This window comes from Laccaria bicolor, genomic scaffold (assembly GCF_000143565.1).
Source record: "Laccaria bicolor S238N-H82 LACBIscaffold_9 genomic scaffold, whole genome shotgun sequence".
Taxonomy (NCBI): domain Eukaryota; kingdom Fungi; phylum Basidiomycota; class Agaricomycetes; order Agaricales; family Hydnangiaceae; genus Laccaria; species Laccaria bicolor.
This window is the reverse complement of record NW_001889880.1, coordinates 192,669-212,195: the sequence shown is the minus strand read 5'-3', so window position 1 is coordinate 212,195 and position 19,527 is coordinate 192,669. Positions and strand designations below refer to the sequence as shown.

The window sequence follows — 19,527 nt, the reverse complement described above, 5'->3', positions numbered from 1 at the left end:
GCCAATGTCCCGGTAGAATGGGCAGAGGACGCCGATGAAGAGCAGCTGAGTGTGTCTGGAGTGATATTACAGCTGAGTGTGTCTGGAGTGATATTAATTGAGTCGTCCTATCGATCAGCGCAGTTGTCTGAATTGAAGAAGTAGGCATCCCATCTGGTCCAAGCTCATCGCTCATACTCTACACTCGTAGCAGCCGAGGAAATGATGTCTGTGGTATCGTTCGTCGAAGTATGGCATCATCTGTTGAAGACGCCACGTCATCCATCGCATGAGGAAGGGATGATATAGAACGCTGACTATCCATCCGCGTTCAAACTTTTGTAAAACATCCTTTTCTTCGGCTTCTTCCTCCTTTTCTGCATGCGCTCAATCCGCATCCTGGTCACCTTGGCTTTAGGCGGTGCAGGGGGATCTGTACATCGTGTTGGGGTAGTGGTCGGATAGCGGCAAGGAGGAGGGGAGTATAGGTCGAAGGCGGAAGAGGGCCGCGAAAGCGGGACGAAGAGCGGATGGGGTTCAAGGAGGATGGGGTGCTTGGGGAGGAAGAGAGGGTTAGTCCGGGAATGGATGTCATGCTCGTGCATGAGTTCTCTTTATCGAGAGCCCATGAACCACGTCAATTATTGTTCGAAGGCGTCTTCCAGTTGTCAGGGTTAAGCGCAGCATCATTGTCTTCTGTTATCTTCTCTTCATTCTCGCTGGATATCTCGTATCGTCATTTGACATGACGAAGTGTGGTTATTCGTGGTCTCTCGACGATTTTGAGGATGAGACGTGTCGGGAGATGGATTTGACCGGACCTTTCTGGGGCTTCGTTCTAGCCTGCTGCATTGAGAGGGGTTGGCGAAAGGTGGACTCTTCCTCGAGTGGTAAAAACGAGTGGCATGTATGAAACTCTAAAATCTTTTTTTTTGGAGAATATTTGTGGACTTGCGTGGTCCAAGAGTGATGCTAGACACAGCACACCAATGTCAGAGACAGGGAAAGAAGCAGGGTTGGGGATAACAAACGTAAATGATACCCCTCTCCGAGTCAGTGTCCGCAACCTCCTGCCACGCATGTGCCTTTGAATGGGGGTGTTGAATATGACGCTGAAGCCGGTGTCTGGGGGAAAGAGAGATGACGGCGCTTTGAGCGTTGCTCGACTGGAGAGGAGTCGGCACCGCGGGGTCGCTTTAGCATCAGATTGAGTCCAACGTTCGACGACGTCGCTGCACGTCGACCAAGCCTCAAGGAAGCGAAATTCAAATTGAAATCCATAATGCGATCACGTGGGCGTATTCAGACGTACTCATTGTCCACAACCGCCCACACCAACATTTGGCTTGATCAATTCTACTGCTTCCTGCTTACAAGATTGTCTTTGACGTCCACAAGGACATCCTTCAACTCGACTTACTGTCGTCGCCATCAAGCCTACGCCCTTCACATTCAACGCTACTGAAAGCCGCCAGCCTAGGCGCGGTCAGCTTCAGCAAACTGTCCCATAGCTGGTTGGTGGCTGACCCTATCTCTTGACGCAATAAACCTCATGCACATATCCCGACCCTTCCAGTCTGTCATACCTTTCTCTTTCTGTATACAAATTGAATCTACAAAAGACGCCATCTAACTCTCTAAGCAATCTGGACGACACCGCCAGGTACACTGACGACTTATTTCACTCATGTAAGCCACCATCGCCCAACTGAGAGACGCATCCTCACCGTTTTACCAACATCGCCTAGCAGCACACTAACGTCAAGCACCATCATCGCTCGCATCCTCACACCTGTCAGCCTCCGCGAGCAACCCACTCCCGTCTCTGAGTCAGCCACTGCCGCGGTCACATCTCCTAATGCGCCGTGGAGCCCATGGGGCTAAGCGCTATAAGCCGCCGCATCTCTTGCCTGGGTTGTTAGTCGTTAGCGTATCTTACATCGCGCTGTCTCATCATTTATCTTCAGTGGCATCGATACCTTTGGCGGAAATATCGACGGTCTCCTCTACCACTGGCAAGCATTGTCTTTTGATCAACAAATCGGGCCAGTGCGTTCTTACAGTCATTTTTAGACTCGATAATCCTCATTTTGTACCGCTGTCAGCCTCCTCTTCATCACGTTGTTTCGATTTCGCATTCAACACCTCCGAGCATTTGCTCAGTTAGCTCCCCATCGGCGAGTAACCTCCCAGTTGCAGAACAACCAATCGCCGCGTCACATACACCCTGAAGCATCCTGGGTACTGGTGTATCCGGGTGTGGAAAGTTGCCCCTTCATCGGGGCGTGGGCAGGCAGATGCGTAATTGCACTGGATGATCGTTGGGGGCCTTCTTGAAGGTCTCTGACGTCATCTCATCGGGCGTGGTATCGCGACATTGTCGAGCAGATGAAGCGGTGGTTGGTTGTTCTGCTTGTGGCCTGGGTACTCTGCTTGCAGACGCTTTAACTCTGTAAGCGTGCTCCCCTATTCACAACCATTTTCAGTCAATTACAGCTCGTTATTCTTGTAAGAGGTCAACCCGGATGGCCTTCCTCGCCCATTGCCTCAACATGCACTCGTTGAAGGGTTTGAGATTATTTTTTGCCATCATATGGTTCTATTCTGACTGTTAACTTCTTCAGGTTCCAACACAGCGCTTTATATTTGCCGAATCGTATATCGATGTACTATTCCCGGCCCGTTTGACCATTGTCATAAATACGCATATCAAATGCTGTCCCCTTTCTTGTTTCTCTCTCTTCTTTTCAACCGCCATTTCTTGAACGTGTCTTCTGCAACACGACACTTTATATCTGTCGAACTGTCCCCGGCCGTCTGACAATTCTCACAAATTCGGATATCAAGTTCTGTCCCCTTTTCTTGTTCTCATTTCCAACCGCCATTCCCTGAACGCTTCTTTTAGTGCACTCTTCCCGGCTGGAACCGTTTTGTGTGCGTTGTAGCGGCTCTGATTTTTTTTTTGTGATGGACTCTCGGACAATTTTGTATTTTCTGAGTAGTAGCAATTATAGAAGACACTAGAAGCATATAAATAAGGTGGTGATCTAGACAGCTAGGAAGAGAAAGATGCTTGATTAGTGGACGAAAAATCATAAGGAATATAACCGCACATAAATGGTATGTGAACATAGTCCCTCGCCGTTAATCCTCTGAATAGAAAGGCGAGCTTTCCAACGCCATAGCAGCATACGGCGCTGGCAATTTATGCACACCCTCCAGCATCAGTGGGAGTGGATCAGTCTCCGAAGACGGCCAAAACCTCAAAACCTCCCAAGACGGAATATTAGCAAGACACCGAAACGCCTGCAAATTGTGAATGTTCTCGTGCTTGTATGGGTTCATTACGATTTCATCTGGAATAACCCAGAATCCCATCGTCATGTTCTCCCCGACCCATACGCAGGTGTGCGTAAGCCCGGGAATGATGCCTGACGCGTCGATGATCTCGATCATTTCGTTGAAAGCTTTGTCGCCGTGCTCGCGGTATGTATAGGTTTTGGGATTGTATTTGTAGTTGCAGTAGCCGAGTTCGAGGGCTTTCTTCAGCATCCAGGACTCGTTCATGAGGAATCCGAAGGGCATGGTGGAACTCGTTGGGAATTATATAGTGCAGTGGGTGGGGGTCGGGTGTGAGGTCTCGACTTGATGCGCGTTAGGTTGGCGCACTGGGTGGTTGTAATTATGCAGTAGCGAAGCGCGGGTTATTTTATACAGTTAGGCAGGATGAATTCGAGTTCGTCGTCCTCGGGCCTAGATACCTTGTATACTATCGTCAATGGTTGCAGATAAAGTCCCCATGTATCCAGGATACCTTGTTGTTGTAGTCTCCCGTGCAGAGTGGGAAGTGTTACAGTCAGGCTGGTGATACCCCCTTGTCCTGGTCCTTGTTCTTTTGTACTAGGGCATCAGTGTCGCACTGTGACCAGGGACTGACGATGGTTTTCGGCCCACCCTTGATCCTCTTTACTATATTTACATAACATGACCACCTGCGAGTTAATAGCCAACCTTCGGCATGAAAGATGTATATCGAACCAGGTCATGATCCTGGGTTAGATACCTTCTGGCCGAAATTACACCCTGGGGTCGCTACCATAGTATACCTGACAAAGTTTGAACAAAGTGCCAGTAAAGCTTTGTCTGAGCGCTGAGCTTTGGCCTGGCAATTAATGTTTTTGATCATGCGCAATGAATCGATGAAGGGTTAAAAGTCAATGACTTTGTCAGGAACAGAACATTAGAATTTGTTGACAATACTTTTCAACCGGAGAGCCGTGCTAACATTTACACCACCTGGGCGTACAATTTTTCGGCATATTAATATCAATAGTTTCAGTCCGTTACTCAAATTCGGCTTTGAAACAACAATCCTCCTTTTCGATACCCCAGCCCTGAATAGAACAGGAATGCTCTGGCTGACCTGCGAGGCGTCATTAACATACCCCATAGTATTCAAAGTCTCCAGATGTGTGGCAAGCTGTTACACCACTAGGTCGATACCAATTCCCTAGTCAAGATTGCGTAAAGTCGAGGTTGAGAAAGCTTCGGCCTGGAAAACGATCTGCATTGATATTGTTAGTGACCTAGCCCTGAATCGAACAGTAGCTCAAGTCCTGGCCATCATTCAAGGCCATTCGCGCACGCTATTATGCCACTAGGTCCTTTACAGGCAGTGCTATCTAGATCTTTCATGGAATAAAAGTCCGAGCCATCCGCCAAGTCAGAAGTCCTGCCGCCAGGTGCATCATGAGTCAGAGATCAAAAAAGATTCAGATGGCACACCTTCATCGCGCATAGATATAAATATCACCCTCCTGGTCCAGCGGTCCGGCAGTCCGGCGATACATTCGAACTGGTCGACGCAGTCAACATTTGACGCGACCCCATCTCCTCGGGTGGTGTCGAGCTAGGCGAGATGAATGTGCCAAAGGCATAAAGTAGAGACAAGATAATAAAAAAGTCGAGGCATTGAAAATTGATGGTCTTGACAACCGAGTTGATGACCTAGTCCCGAGTCGAACGGGAACTCTCTATCTGAAGCTGGTAGGATCATTTGAGATTGCGTAGATGTGCGAGCCGTTACACCACTAGGTCGTTATCAGTAGCTGAAGAAGGCAGGTTAAAGTAGAGACCAGGTGAAGTAGAGGCAAGCTGTTGAACGAGGAAAACACAATTCACGTCACGCGATGACCTAGTCCTGAATCGAACAGGCTCTCTGTCTGAACCACGGTCCACAGTTCTGGAACTTGTCCAGGTGTGCGAGCCGTTGCACCGTTAGGCCGTTATCTATGGCTGGCGAAGGTAGGGTCAAGGCATGGTTGGGTATAGCCTTGAGTCACCCGAAAAAAAGCATTTGATTGGTGGTATTTTATTATGACCTAGTCCTGAATCGAACAGGATGTCTCTGGCTGAAGATTGCACCCACAGATTGCCCACTCTCCAGATGTGTATGTGTGAGCCGTTACACCGCTAGGCCGTTGTCCATGGCTGATGAAGGTCAGATCAAGTCGAGATCAGGTGCAGGATTTGTCCATAAAAAGGTTCTGCTTACATGTGCGTCTCGCGCAGTGACCTAGTCCCGAATCGAACAGGATCTCTCTGTGTGAGTCAATGATATTCTTCATGTTCTCCAGATGTGCGTGCCATTACACCACTAGGCTGTATAAGACCCCTTAATCGAGGCTGGATAAGTTGGCATATGGCGTGGAGAGTTATCGAAGGCATTCGAGCGACATGTTCAGACCAAGGAGATCAATGAGGAACACGCGTTTGCAAGAAGATCCAACTGGGAGAGCAATCATCAGGTGGTAGAGGCAGGATCACGACAAGTTACTGCGGTAGTTAATCTGGAGCACAGCGGCCAGAGGGAATACTTGGCAGACACATCGACTGTCGCAGCGATTCACTGCAGTCATAGTCTCAGTCCATCTTTATGAATCCGTTGAAGCCCTACCAGGCGGTTGAGAAGGGAGCGTAGGGAACGCAACGTAATGGCATCCAAGCTATAATGCACCATTAGCCCCAAGAAAAGGAAGAAATTCAGACGCAAAGGAACACACCAACTCGGCATACAACTGATGCACACACCTCCTTCTCCTCCTCCCCATCTTTCTCTCCATCGACCCTGTCTTTCCTCCACATCTCCAATTCATAATCCTCCTTCCCGGGCGCCAAATCGAGGTACTTGGGGAACGTCCCGTAAGCATCCAACTTTTTGAACCCATGAGAACGAGATAAGATGCTTCTTTGTGATTTGCTGGAGCCGCTTCAGGTGGACGTGGAGGCGTAGCGATGAGGTGACGTTTGTACGCTGGTCGCATTTTCACCGATTTGCGCGGACGAGGTGGGTGAGTCTGGATCTGGTGGACGCAGTCAGTTGTTGACGCGACCCCGTCTTCTCAGGTGCAGTCGAGCTAGGTGAGATGAACGTGCCAAACGTCGGATAAAGTAGAGACAAGATAAAAAAGTCAAGCATTAAAAAGCAATTGTGTCCAAGCCTGACACCTTCATTGACCTAGGCCCGAGTCGAACGGAACCCTCTACCTGAAGCCGGTTGGGGCGTTTTAGATTGCGTAGATGTGCGAGCCGTTACACCACTAGGTTGTTATCAGTTGCTGGAGAGGGCCGGTTAAAGTAGAGATCAGGTGAGGTAGAGGCAAGCCGTTGAATGAGGAAAAAACAATGGAGTCACCAAAGACCTCAAAATGACCTAGTCCTGAATCGAACAGGCTCTCTGTCTGAACCACGGTCCACAATTTCGGAAATTGTCCAGGTGTGCGGAGGCCGTCCGTGAATTGGAAAGTACGGGGGGAAAAAGTACGGGGATTTGTACGGGGTGTACGGCGGCTGACCCTGGCACACTATAGCGGAGTTAGAGGGCAATTGTAAACATGTGATTCAATTCAGTTCTGTGCACGTTGCGCCAACATCGCGCTCGGTGCTCACCGCGTGCGCCAAGCTCCAAGGCCTTTGCAAATAAAATTTCTGGTTAGAAGTATTTGCAGGGAACCAAATTATTTGCATGAGTCAGTAGGTACAAGATGAATTACATGAACTACATGGAAAGAGGCTAAGCGGGGTGCTTGGGTAGCCACCTGTACTAAGGAAACTGTTGAGAGTATAAAAATAGAGGCGAGGAGAGCGGCGGCGGGAAGGGGAAAGGAGCAAGCAGGGATTGAGCGGGGATGATGCGAAGAAGAGAGGAATGCAGCTCCTCTAAATTGTTCTGTTCCTGCAGGCAATGGCGACGAGAGGGATAAAAGAGCGTCGCAGAACACCCTGCGCACTGGGTTTCCACCCAGACATCTCCACCTCCTCCCAGCACATCGCCTTTTCCCCCGTCGGCCCCACCACTCCATTACCCCCTGGTCCAACCTCCGACATTCATCGTGCAATCTTCTGATCTACGAGCGTGGCGGTGTGCGCTCTTCAGGGTGGTGGTATGTCCCCAACATGGCGATGAGCGGTGAGCCGGGACAGACGACGTGGTGACGGTGCTGGAGGACGAATCGACGATCAATGCACACTGGCGACAGACCCGTGATCGCGTTGGGTGTGCGGAAAAGAGCGTAAGAATTTACACTCCGCTGTGCGGCGGAATTACCCGATGTACAAACCGCCGTACTTTCCAAACCCCAGACTTTCTGGGTGTGCGAGCCGTTACACCGCTAGGCCGTTAGCCATAGCTGGCGAAGGTAGGGTGAAGGCGGCCCGCGTGGTTGGGTATAGCCTTCGCCCAAAAAGATGTGGCTCAAGAAATCACATTATACATGACCTAGTCCTGAATCGAACAGAGTGTCTCTGGCTGAGGATTACACTCCCAAATTGCATATTCTCCAGATGTGTGAGCCGTTACACCGCTAGGCCGTTGTCTATGGCTGACGAAGATCGGGTAAAGTCGAGATTAGGTGTAGGATTTGTCCGTAAAAGGATTGACACACTGGTGACACATTTACGACCTAGTCCGGAATCGAACAGGATCTCTCTGGCTGAAGTCAGCATATGTACTTCTAATATTCTCCAGATGTGCGCACCGTTACACTACTAGGTCGGATGATACCCCTTAATCGAGGCTGGGTAAGTCATGTAGCGTGGAGAGTTATTGCCGCGACGTGTTCCGAGTCAGGTTAAAGAGATCGAAAAAGAATCCGCCGGCTTCAAGAAGTTCTGACTCGGAGAGTAATCCTCGGGTGGTAAGAGGCATCATCCCGACAAGTTACTGCGGTAGTTGTCCCGAAGCACAGCGGCCGCAGAGAATACTTGGCAGGATGTGTGCTGTGGTGGCTCAGGCTGCGAGAACACGTGTCTAATAAACGCAGTCCCCGCAAACGGGCGTCAACACAACCGGCAACCACTTTCTTCCACAACTCATTTCTCATTCTCTTCCTCACCCTCAATGGCAAAGTCAAAGCCACTAACCGCACAAGAACTATACAGACAGAGAAGACAACGCGAAGAAGAAGAAAAGCTCGCATATCTACCCCCTGGGTTGATCAATCATGGGAATACGTGCTTTATGAACTCTGTGCTTCAAGGCGTGCGTTTCTCGCCTTAATCTTGCTTTCGGATGGCCTGCTTATCAGTTTCATATACTAGTTGATTGCTACACACCTCCTGAACGATCTGGTTCACTTTACGCCCATCCCACCATCGGTTCAACGATTCTCTTCGACCCCTCTAGCCTCACGACGATCCCCGCAGCTCACGAATGGGCATCATCTGAGCGAGGAATGGGATAAGCCCTGGGTGAACAGCATGCCGATCGGAGATATGTTTTTGAGTCTGATGTACAAGTCATGGGAAGCACAGGCGCGCAGACAGAGGGAGGTTCTCAGCCCAAGGTATGTCTTCCTCACGTTTCTCACCCGCAAGATCTGACATCAGCTTCTGTTCGATAGATCGGTGCTCGGAACTCTTGGGCAGAAATACGATCAATACCTAGACTTTGCACAACAAGACGCGCACGAGTTTCTCAGGATAATACTAGACGCGATGCGAATGGAAGAACAAGACATCATCAAAAAGCGTCAACCGCCTCCCAAAAAACGACGTCGAACAACGCTAACCCCCGCCGACTCAAATGCGCCACTCTCTCCGCCACCCCCGCCTTCACCCATACTAAACGAAGAAGACAAACTCATCTCATTCGTCGACATGATTTTCGGGGGTCAACTGACGAGTATACTCGTCTGCCAGAAATGTAAACATATTTCACAGACCTACGAAGATTTCAACGACATCAGTTTGAGCATCAAACCGGAGGATTACGCCCATCGAAAACGAGATAGGTTAAAGAACTTTGCAAAGCGCCTTACGACATTTCCTTCGTCAAGTGGTTCCACCGCGAAACCCCTTTCCACGGTCCAGCGCCCCTCTTCTGTCCCCCCAACTTCAACTTTCCGCGTACAGACGGAGGTGCTGAGCGTAGAGACGCACGATGATGCTACGCGGAGACGCAGTCTGGATTTACCAACGGAGAAAGGAGAAGATGCGGAGACGCCGTCTCCTGTGACGTCGAAAGAGGAGGAGGTTGATAGTGATAACTCGCACGTCCTGGTGAACGCTACTGGTCCGGAGGATAAACATGTTGAGTTTGTGGATGTGGGGCGGGGGAAGAAGGACAAGGAGAAGGAAAAGAAGGAGGAGAAAAAGGAGGAAAAGAAGGAGGAGAAAAAGGAGGAAAAGAAGGAGAAGGAGAAGAAGGGGGACGATGGGTGGGCGAAGTTGGGGAGGAGGATCAGCCTCACGGTTGGTCTGGGGAAACCTCGGGATAGGAAGAGTCGATCGATGGAACGGATGGGGACATTGGAGGATGAGGCGGTTACTAACCCGACGAAGAGCACCCCCAGCTGGCCATCAACGTCTGCCCTCACTTCCTTGACTTCCACTTCCAAGACTGAGCCTTCGCCACCTGAAATTCAGGTCTCACCGCCCTCTGCTAAACCCTCGTCCTCGACAACAACATCCAATACAAACCCCACAACAACTGCCCCCCGCTTTCCCAACGTCCAACGAAGCAAGTCGCCCAAACCACCTAAACCAACCGCAGCAGAGACAGAGTATCTCCGCAAAATTCTCGCGGACGTTGGGGCAAACCCACCAAACCCATTCAACGCCCTATTCAAACCTATCCCGCACCCTCATCTGCACCATCACCACCACCACCATCACGCAGGGCCAAGTATTGGTACGGGCGCTGGTGGTGGCCGATCAGCATCCATCGGAGGAGGAGGAGGAAGATCAATATCGACAGGCGCACCAGGTGGTTCTGCACAGGGTGTATGGCTGGGGATGAGCCAGTTTAGTGGGATCGAGGATTGTTTGAGGATGTTCACGGCTGTGGAGGTGATGGATGGGGAGAATATGGTTGGGTGTCGGAGGTGTTGGAAAATTGCGAATGGGGTGGATGTGAAGGGGAATGGGTTGAGGGATGGGGAGGAGGAGGAGGAGTCGGGTGATGAGGGGGGTGGGAGTGGGCAGGTTGAGAAGGAGGTGGTGCAGCAGCAGCAGGTGGAGGAAAAGAAGGTGGAGGTGCCGGAAGATCCGACGACGGTGCAGCAGAAACGTACTTTCAAACACGCTCTTCCCCCGCTGTCCCCTCCACCTGTACACATACCAACATCCATGTCCACGCCCACGATGATGTTCTACAAACATCTGAACACGAGTGCGGTAGAAAGCCAGCGTTCTATATCATCCCTTCCTATCACGACGGATGACGTTGCGTCTTCGACAGATGATGCCATGACTTCGACGCCTGATACCACAGACGTCGGTTCTTCGGCTGCTACGAGCGTAGAGTATCTCGAGTTGAAGAGCGAGGAGTCACTTGGACCGGGTGGGATGCCGATTCCTTTAATTCAGACGACTGCGCCGCTCGATGGGACGACAGGATTAATATCGCCTCCAGACGCACTCACCCGCTCCTCATCGGCGTCCTCTGCCTATTCTACCGGAACATTGCCCACCAGCAACGGCCCGCTGAGCAACGTCAATGGTATCGTCGTCGCTCCTAGCCCACGGATCGGTTCAATATATCAGAATCAGACTATTGCCAGCTCAGGGTCGTTACCTATCCCACCAATGCAGAGGCATAACAATAGGCGCAAGGACACGTTCAACAATGCCACTGACGAAGATGATAGTTCAGGGAGTGGAGATGAGAGTGAGGGTTCCGTGTCCGGCGACTCGTTCATCTCACCTGGCTCGACGCCACCTGAAGCAATGGGATCACGCCAACAGCTGACTTCGTCCACCAGTTCGAATATATCGCCTTCCCCGCCTACCACAACCCAACCCGCACCCACAACAACGACAACCAAGAAACTCCCTCGGCCGCCTAAACCAGTGATAATGCGACCAGCATACAAACGCTACCTCATCGCAACGCCTCCACCCGTGCTCGTCGTCCACCTGAAGCGGTTCCAGCAAATCGCAAAGACGCATTTGATCTCGTTTTCACATGGGTTTAAGAAGTTGGACGATTACGTGACGTTCCCTGAGTACCTTGACTTGGCGCCTTTTTTGGCGCCGAGGAAGGAGGATTATGGGTTGGGGAAGAGGAGGAAGGATAGAATTGATGGGAAGAGGGGGAAGGGGGAGGAGAGATGTATGTATCGGTTGTATGCTGTCGTGGTGCACATTGGGAATATGGTCTGTCTTTTCTTTGTTTTCTTGGTATCAACATGGGCTAATGGAGTGGTTTGTTATAGCTTGGAGGCCATTACGTTTCGTACACTGCGCTCCCTTCTCAATCGCCGGGAGCGGATTCACCAAGACGGACCGAGTCTAATACTATGGAGAACAGTGCGACTTCGAAATCTGCACAAAGCAAGCCGGGCCACGAACGGGAAAGGCAGTGGGCGTATATTAGTGATACGACGGTGAGGTTGACGACGTTGGAGGAGGTGTTGCATGCCAAGGCGTATATCTGCATGTATGAGCGGGTTTGAGTGAGTGTACGGGCACGGTGTTGACGTGAGGAGACTTGAGGTCTCTGGAATCTGGACGATGTGTTAATATTATTATTAGAGAACACTTGAACGCTTTGCTAGTAGGTAGATTGTACGAAGGTTACTCTCAGCGTTAGAAGTACTTAAATGTTGTCCTGCTTTCAGGCTGAGGAGCCCGACCAATTGGCAATAGCCGACGAAGAGGAAAGTTACAAAGAGACATAGTACGCACCATAGCACAGATTTCAAGAGCGTATTTCTACTCTTCATCGTGTGGAATTCTATCTTAGCATTGGGGCGAATGAGGAAAGAGAAGTGGCGATCACATGCCATCTTGGTGCCGACGGTGCGGCTTGTTTCCGACTCCTCCAGTCATTTGCTTTCTTCCCATCTCCCCTCCTTCCGAGTCCTTCGCTTGCTCTCTCAGAGGCTCTCAGGCTCTGTCAGCTATAGTATTCTCTGCGGCCGCTCTGGCCCGTGACAAGTACGGCCGTTGATTGCTGCGGTATGCTGCCATGTATTGGCCATGTAGCGCCGTTGAATCTGGACTTCTGTAGTCTGGCACCTTACTGCGAGCAAAGGCTTACACTCCAAATCATAGCTGAAGGTCCTGGGGAACGGCGCAGTACTCTCCTTGCAAGATCCCCTTCACCGACCTTAGGACTTGGCTGACCAACGGACGACTCCACCAAAATTTCCCATCATCATAATACCGCCCTTCCTCATATGCTTTACACAACCTGTACTCAGCATGTTGTATGACCTAGTGGCATAATGGTACGCTCATCTGGAGAATATCTAGTGACGCCAGGCGTTACATTTCGCCAAAGGGTTTCTGTTCAATCCAGGACTAGGTCTTCACCCCGCCTCACTGAGTTGATTACGTTTTTGGACTTGAAGATTCCTTACCTTGATGTTGACTGGCCTACGCGGCTGAGGCTTTGTACAGCGACATCTCTATTAGCCAGAGGGTTCCTGTCTAATTCAGGACCAGTGGGTCCTGCTGGAGTCATATAAGATTACTAATTTTTGGGCTAGAGCCATAGCTCGACCTTGGCCACACTTCGTCAGCTCTTGGCACCGACCTAGTGGTGTAACGGCTCGCACATCTGGTGGATATCCCACTGCAACAGTACCCTGTAGCCAGAGGATTCCTGTTCGACTCAGGACTGGGTCATTCCCCATTCAGCATGCCCTATTTTTAGTAGTCTGAAGCTCTACATTAACCTTACCCATCCTTCGCCAGGGTTTTTGGTGACGACGTAACGGCACATCTTGACCATAATGGCCTGGATGCCCCCCAAACAGAAGGTTTTTTCGGGACTGCGTCGATAACTTGAATATTCGTCGACTACTATCGGTTCGACATATATAGTGATAAATAACGGCATACTACGGCTCGTACATCTGGTAAATTTTGGCCGCTGTCGGAGGCACCAGCGAGAGGTTCCCGCTCAATCCGGAACTAGGTTAACTACAGTCACAAATCCTTTCCAGACTACACGTCCTGCCTCACGAGTTTATTCAACCTTTGCCACAGTGGCGCAAACAACAGAGGGGTCCTGTCCATTCAGAACTGGGTCATCGTCAAACTCGGTGATAGCTTTTTTCAACCTTGAACCTGACCTCGGCCGACGACTCTCCAGGTCTGGTACGCCGTTAACTTGATGCCTCGTGAAAGGTTCCCGTCGAATTAGGACCGACGTGAAATCAGTCTTACACACACTCTTTCTGGCATGTTCAAAAAGTCAGATACTTCAGTTCTGGGTATTGGTATGGTGCGCCCTCCGAGTCCCCACGTCCGAATATTATCATTGCCGAATTTCAATCCGTCGCCCTTTTCAAGCAGACTCATGCCTTATATTGTCATTGTCCATGATTTGTGTTATTGCTTTCGGTCAAAGCTTTACCCCGACTTCACAAAACCTTCCTTTGGATGAGTATTGGTAATGACCTGGTGGTGTAATGACTACAAGCACATCTGGAGAATATAGCGTTCGATGGCAATAGGATCTCAGCCAGACGGTTCCTGTTCGATTCAGGACCAGGTCAATGGGCAATTGCTATTCATCGAAAAAATTTTCATCCGGCCCAACTCGAAATTCTTGATATCAATACCCTGCTAATTTGTCACTCTATGCCCCGTTGGTTTAAAGCCTAAGGCATCTGTCCTGTTGACCAACCAAATCCCATGATACCGCCCCTCCTCAAATGATTTACAACTCAGTATAAGTATTGTATGACCTGGTTGCATAATGGTACGCAGATCAAACGCAGATCTGGAGGATCTCTAGTGACACTGGGCATTGCATTTGATCATCCAGAGAGCCCCTGTTCGATTCAGGACCAGGTAGGGAAAGAGTCAATGCAATGCTATTATTAAGACTCTTTTACAAACGGATCCACACTACAAATTCCCTCACCCTTTATCAACATTTACATAATAACAGTGAAACTATGTCTGATCAGCTTGAACAAAAATCAGAACTCCCGCCGTTCGAAGAAAACCTTCAAGCGCAATGTTTTGGATTGTTTACCAAATCTGCTTCTAAAACCATGTCGTAACGGTCTCACCTCCATACCTTCATCTCCTACAACCATCTTCACAAAATGGGATATTGGGAGGACAACTACGGCGACGACGTCGATTTCGTTAATCCCGATGATGCTAACTGGCAGAGAGATCCCCAACCCCCCGAAGGCGCTCCTCCTATCAAAAGGGTAGAAAGCCCTGAATCTGAATGGGATACGGCGAAGTGGGGGAAGTCAAAGTTTAAGGTGGGGGTGAGTAGCTGTCTCAATATTTATACCAAGCCTTCGATCTGAATGTTGGTTCCCAAGAGCATCGTGAACAAAACAGGGGCTAAATCACAATTCCTCGTTAGTTCCCTTATTTCTTTTTTTTTCTCGGGAAAGAGGTAACGCGGGTTGTGAAGTAGCTTACTGACAAAGAACTTCTTCCGCTTTATTATAAAAAAGCATACAACTCCATGGGGTATAAAACCACGAAGAACTATGATAAATTGAAGGTTGAACGAACCGCTTGGGAGAAGTATGGTGGGCCAACGGGTTTGAAGGCTGCGTGCATATTCATTTTTTTCATCCTAAGCTGTCATGATTTAGCAATGAATTTTAGCAAGGCGGACAAGAAGAATGGTGTTAAACTTCTGGTAAATACCCCCCTTCATTTCAGGATCGCGATCGTAACTCAATAAACCCTTGTATCTTAGGCATCTCCATTTACCCCCCAAAAGACGAAATCGTCCACCTCGCAAGCCAAAGGCGCGAAAGCGACGATGTTGGGCTCCAAAGCAAGTCCAAGCAAGGGCTCACACAAAAGTTCCAGCGAGGGCTCGGGCTCTTGTGAAGGTCCTATCAAGGGCCTCAACGAAAGTCCTACCAAAGGAAAATTGCATTCAAAGAGACAAAAATCTTTTGCGTTCATCGATCTCACCTGATTGACGGGCCGCTATGAGGGGTTCTTTGGAATAGTTTTGGCTCCTCTTCTCATATATGTGCCAGTGGGCGATACTTACTTATGGACGGATGGACTCTTTCATTGTGGTGCATTTTGTGATTCGGGTTCGAGTGGCCTCAGCAGTGCACATATTTATTGATAATTTTAGTTCTTCCGTGTAGCATAGGCTCGAATTCGGACTCCCGATAAAAGGTGCGAAGCGAATATGGAATTGCGACGAACTGCCCATTATTCTCCTTCCTGGGTGCCAAAAACGGCGTCAAGTCGAGGTACTCAGGTAATCTTCCAATTTTTTGAGCTCATGAGAGAACCATTGAGTCCGTCTTTGCGATTTGCTGGAACCCCTTCAGGTGGACGATGAGCACGGGCAGAGGCGTAGCGATGAGGTAATGTTTGTACGCTGGTCGCATTATCACCCCTTTAGGCGCACCAAAGAGTTTCTTCTTTGTTGCGGGTGCGGGTTGTGGTAGACGGGGAAGGCTACATATTCGAAATGGTCGACGCAGTCAGCTGTTGACGTCACCCGGTCTCCGTAGGTGGCGTTAGATGAACGAGTCGCCCGACACAGATCCCTCTCATTTTCGCTCCCAGAACTCTCATCGTCATCAGTCGCATTGTTGAACGTGTCCTTGCGCCTATTATGCAACTTCGAGCTGGCAGTAGCCTGATTCAGGTATATTGAGCCGATCCGTGGGCTAGGAGCGACAACTACAAAGTTGCTCAGCGGGCCGTTGCTGGTGGCCAATTTCCCGGTAAAATAGGCAGCAGACGCTGATGAAGAGTGGGTGAGTGCGTCTGGAAGTGATATCGACACTGTCGTCCCATCGAGCGGAGCGGTCGTCTGAATTGCAGAAATAGGCATCCCACCCAGTCCAAGTGACGCCTCGCTTTTCATGTTGTGGTACACGGGCAAGGTGACATATTCGAAGTGGTCGACGCAGTCAGCTGTTGGCGTGATACCGTCTCCTCAGGTGGCGTCGAGCTAGGTGAGATCAGAGAGTCACCCGACACAGAACCCTTGCTCCCATCCCCACTCCCATAACTCTCATCCTCGTCAATCGCATTGTTGAACGTGTCCTTGCACCTATTGTGATGCCTTTGCAGCAGTGGGATAGATAACGACCCCGAGCTGGCAGTAGCCAGGTTTTGGTCTGTCGAGCTGATCCGACACCATTGGACAAGGGTGGTTGCTCAGCGGGCCATTGCTGGTAGCCAATGGCCTGGTAGGATAGGCAGCAGACGCCGATGAGGAGCGGGTGAGTGCGTCTGAAGGTGATGTTGTCGTCCCATCGAGCGGCGCAGTCGTCTGAATTGCAGAAATAGGCATCCCACCCGGTCCAAGTGACGCCTCGCTTTTCATCTCAAAATACTCAACGCTCGTAGCAGCGGAAGAGGTGACGTCTGGGGTATCGTCCGTTGAGGTCGTCGAAGACGCCACGTCATCCGTCGTGTTAGGAAGGGGGAACGTTGACTATCCAGCGCATTCGTGTAGACGCTTGTAGAAAATCACCGTGGGCGTGGACATGGACGTTGGTATGTGTACAGGTGGAGGCCCTGGAGGGGACAGCGGGGGAAGAGCGTGTGTGAGAGCACATTTCTGGTGGTCGAGCGTCGCCGTTGTCTGATCTTCTGGCACCCTCGCCTTTGTTTCATGATCTTCTCCCCCGCTTCCATCACGTAACTCCTCCTCCCCATCCCTCGACCCATTCCCTTTCACATCCAACCCATTCTCGATCTTCCAACACCTCCAATGCTCTCACCCAGCACCTCCAGAGCCGTGAACATTTCCAAACAATCCGCTATCCCACTAAACAGGCTCATCCCCAACCATACACCTATGCAAAACTGCCAGGTCCAACTGTCGATACCGATCTTCCTACTCCGATAGACGATGATCGTCCACCATGTACCATGCATGGCACTGCGTGATGATGGCGGTGCAGATGAGGGTGCGGAATAGGGTTGACGAGGGAATGGAATGGTTTTGGTGGTCCTGACCCAACGTCTTAGCAGAGATATTCTGTCTCTGCTGTGGTTGATCAAGGCAGCGTGGGTGAACTGCTTGGACGTTGCGGAAGCGGGGAACAGTCGTCGTGGTTCGTGGGGTTGGAATTGGGTGTCGTCATTAAGGACGAGGGTGTAGCAAAGCGCAGGGAGACCGGACTCAGGTGGTGAAGCCTCGGTCTTGAAAGTCAGGGAATAGAGGGCAGCTGCTGATAGCTGATGGTGGTCTTCGTCGGATCTGTGGCATGTGGTTACATTTCTGGAAGAAGAGGATGCTGGCCAGTTGACCCTCAAAAAGCATGTCGACGAATGAGATGAGCTTAACTTCTTCATTTATTGGGGGTGAAGGCGGCGGTGCGGGGAAGAGTGGAACACGTGGGTCAGTGGGAGTTAGTCTCGTTCGACGTCGTTTCTTGGGAGGCAGATAACGATTTTTTGTTCTTCCATCTGCATCCCGTCAGTATTGTCGTCAGAGGCTCGTGTGCGTTTCGATGTCCCAAGTCTAGGTGTTGATCATATTTCTGCGCAAGGGTCCCGAACATCGACCTACAGAATGAAACACCAAAAGTAAGGTCAGATCGTCTGGGTAACAGATGTGAAGAAGGCATACTTTGGGCTGTCTGTCTGCATGCCGGCGCCTCCCATAACTTGAACATCAGGCTCAAAAACATATCTCCGTTCGGTATACTGTTCACTTAGGCCGTATCCCACTCCCCTCATATGGTGCCTATTTGAGCTGCGGGGGTCATTGGGAGGCCAAGGGGGTCGAGGAGAACCGTTGGACCGAAGGTGGTATGGGGGTAAAGTGTACCAGATTGTTCACGAGGTGTGTGGCAATCGACTAGTATGCCAATGAGATACCCGAAAGCAAGGCCTTGGAGTACAGAGTTTAATGAAGCACGTATTGCCATGCTTGTTCAGCCTAGGTGGTAGATCTTTATGCGTGCTGTTCCTCTTCCTTGCGATTCCTTCTGTCTGCAGAGTTCTTGTGCGGTTGGTGGCTTTGACTTTGCCATTGAGGGTTGGACCGGTGACCGTTCTGTATATGAGAAGTACCTGTATATCGAAGTTATCATATACAGGCTGGTCACGAGCCTAATTGAGGGTGAAGAAAAGAAAAGAGACTTGTGTTATGGAAGAAAGTCGTTGCTCTGACCGCGCTCACGTGTCCTCTCACAACTCTGAACTCACATCCTAGCTGTGTCTGCCAAGTATTCTCTCGGCCGCTGTGCTTCAGGACAACTTCCCCGGTAACTTATCATGATCCTGCCTTTACTGAGAATTACTCTCCGAATCCTAACATCTTGAAACTTACAGCATACTTACTTTGATCTACTTGGCCTGAAGGTCGCTCAGACGCTTTCCATATCTCCATGCCGCTTGATTTACCGGCCTCCGTTAGGGGGATATTATCCGACCTTTGGACCTAGTGGTGTGATGGCGCACACATCTGGAGAATATCTCAAAGATATGTCGTTTCTTCAGCCAGAGACATCCTGTTCGATTCAGGACTAGGTCATGTGGGGAGAATAGTAGGAAATCTTTTCAGGCAAGGGCTCTGACCACGACTTTACCCGACCTTTGCCAGCTATGCATAACGGCCCAGCGGTGTAACGGCTCGCACACCTGGACAAGTTCCAGAACTGTGGACCGTGGTTTGACCGTGGTTCAGACAGAGAGCCTGTTCGATGCAGGACTGGGTCATACCAATGCAAACTCTGGACATTTTTCCTCATTTCTCATTCAGCCGCTTGCCACTACCTCACTCGGTCTCTACTCTATCCTACCTTCGCCAGCTACTGGAAACGACCTAGTAGTGTAACGGCTCGCGCATCTACAGAATCTAGGGCACACCAGACAGTTTCCGCCAAAGAGTTTCCAGGACTAGGTTATCGGGTCGCGATGTGGGCACCATTAATTTTCAATGTTTCTACCCTGCCTTGTCTCTACTTTACCCAACCTTTGGCAGGTACTGATAACGACCTAGTTGGTGTGACAGTTCGCACATCTAGAGAACGTGGTCTTTGGCCAGAGGATTCCTGTTCGACTCGGGACGAGGTCATGCGTGAAGGGCTTCTTCAATGCCTCTACTTGATCTTGCCTCTACTTTAC

The 19,527-nt window shown here is 50.2% G+C and overlaps 4 protein-coding genes across 4 annotated transcripts; 2 read left to right on the top strand and 2 right to left on the bottom strand.

The window, feature by feature from the left end:
• Positions 1-3,123: 3,123 nt before the first annotated feature.
• On the bottom strand, positions 3,124-3,564 carry LACBIDRAFT_325968 (uncharacterized protein; the record flags this gene model as incomplete). Its single annotated transcript, XM_001879599.1, has 1 exon — positions 3,124-3,564. One exon carries the CDS (start codon positions 3,562-3,564, stop codon positions 3,124-3,126), a length of 441 nt encoding a protein of 146 aa, XP_001879634.1.
• A 4,024-nt stretch (positions 3,565-7,588) lies between these two features.
• On the top strand, positions 7,589-8,029 carry LACBIDRAFT_318696 (uncharacterized protein; the record flags this gene model as incomplete). Its single annotated transcript, XM_001879850.1, has 1 exon — positions 7,589-8,029. The coding sequence occupies one exon, from the start codon at positions 7,589-7,591 to the stop codon at positions 8,027-8,029; it is 441 nt and encodes a 146-aa protein (XP_001879885.1).
• A 348-nt stretch (positions 8,030-8,377) lies between these two features.
• On the top strand, positions 8,378-11,933 carry LACBIDRAFT_318695 (uncharacterized protein; the record flags this gene model as incomplete). Its single annotated transcript, XM_001879849.1, has 4 exons — positions 8,378-8,518; positions 8,578-8,822; positions 8,880-11,634; positions 11,694-11,933. The coding sequence occupies 4 exons, from the start codon at positions 8,378-8,380 to the stop codon at positions 11,931-11,933; spliced, it is 3,381 nt and encodes a 1,126-aa protein (XP_001879884.1).
• A 3,777-nt stretch (positions 11,934-15,710) lies between these two features.
• LACBIDRAFT_325966 (uncharacterized protein) lies at positions 15,711-17,748 on the bottom strand (the record flags this gene model as incomplete). The annotated part of the gene is made up of 6 exons (XM_001879598.1): positions 15,711-15,755; positions 15,842-16,356; positions 16,496-16,717; positions 16,744-16,882; positions 16,922-17,166; positions 17,247-17,748. The coding sequence occupies 6 exons, from the start codon at positions 17,746-17,748 to the stop codon at positions 15,711-15,713; spliced, it is 1,668 nt and encodes a 555-aa protein (XP_001879633.1).
• Between the last annotated feature and the right edge of the window lie 1,779 nt (positions 17,749-19,527).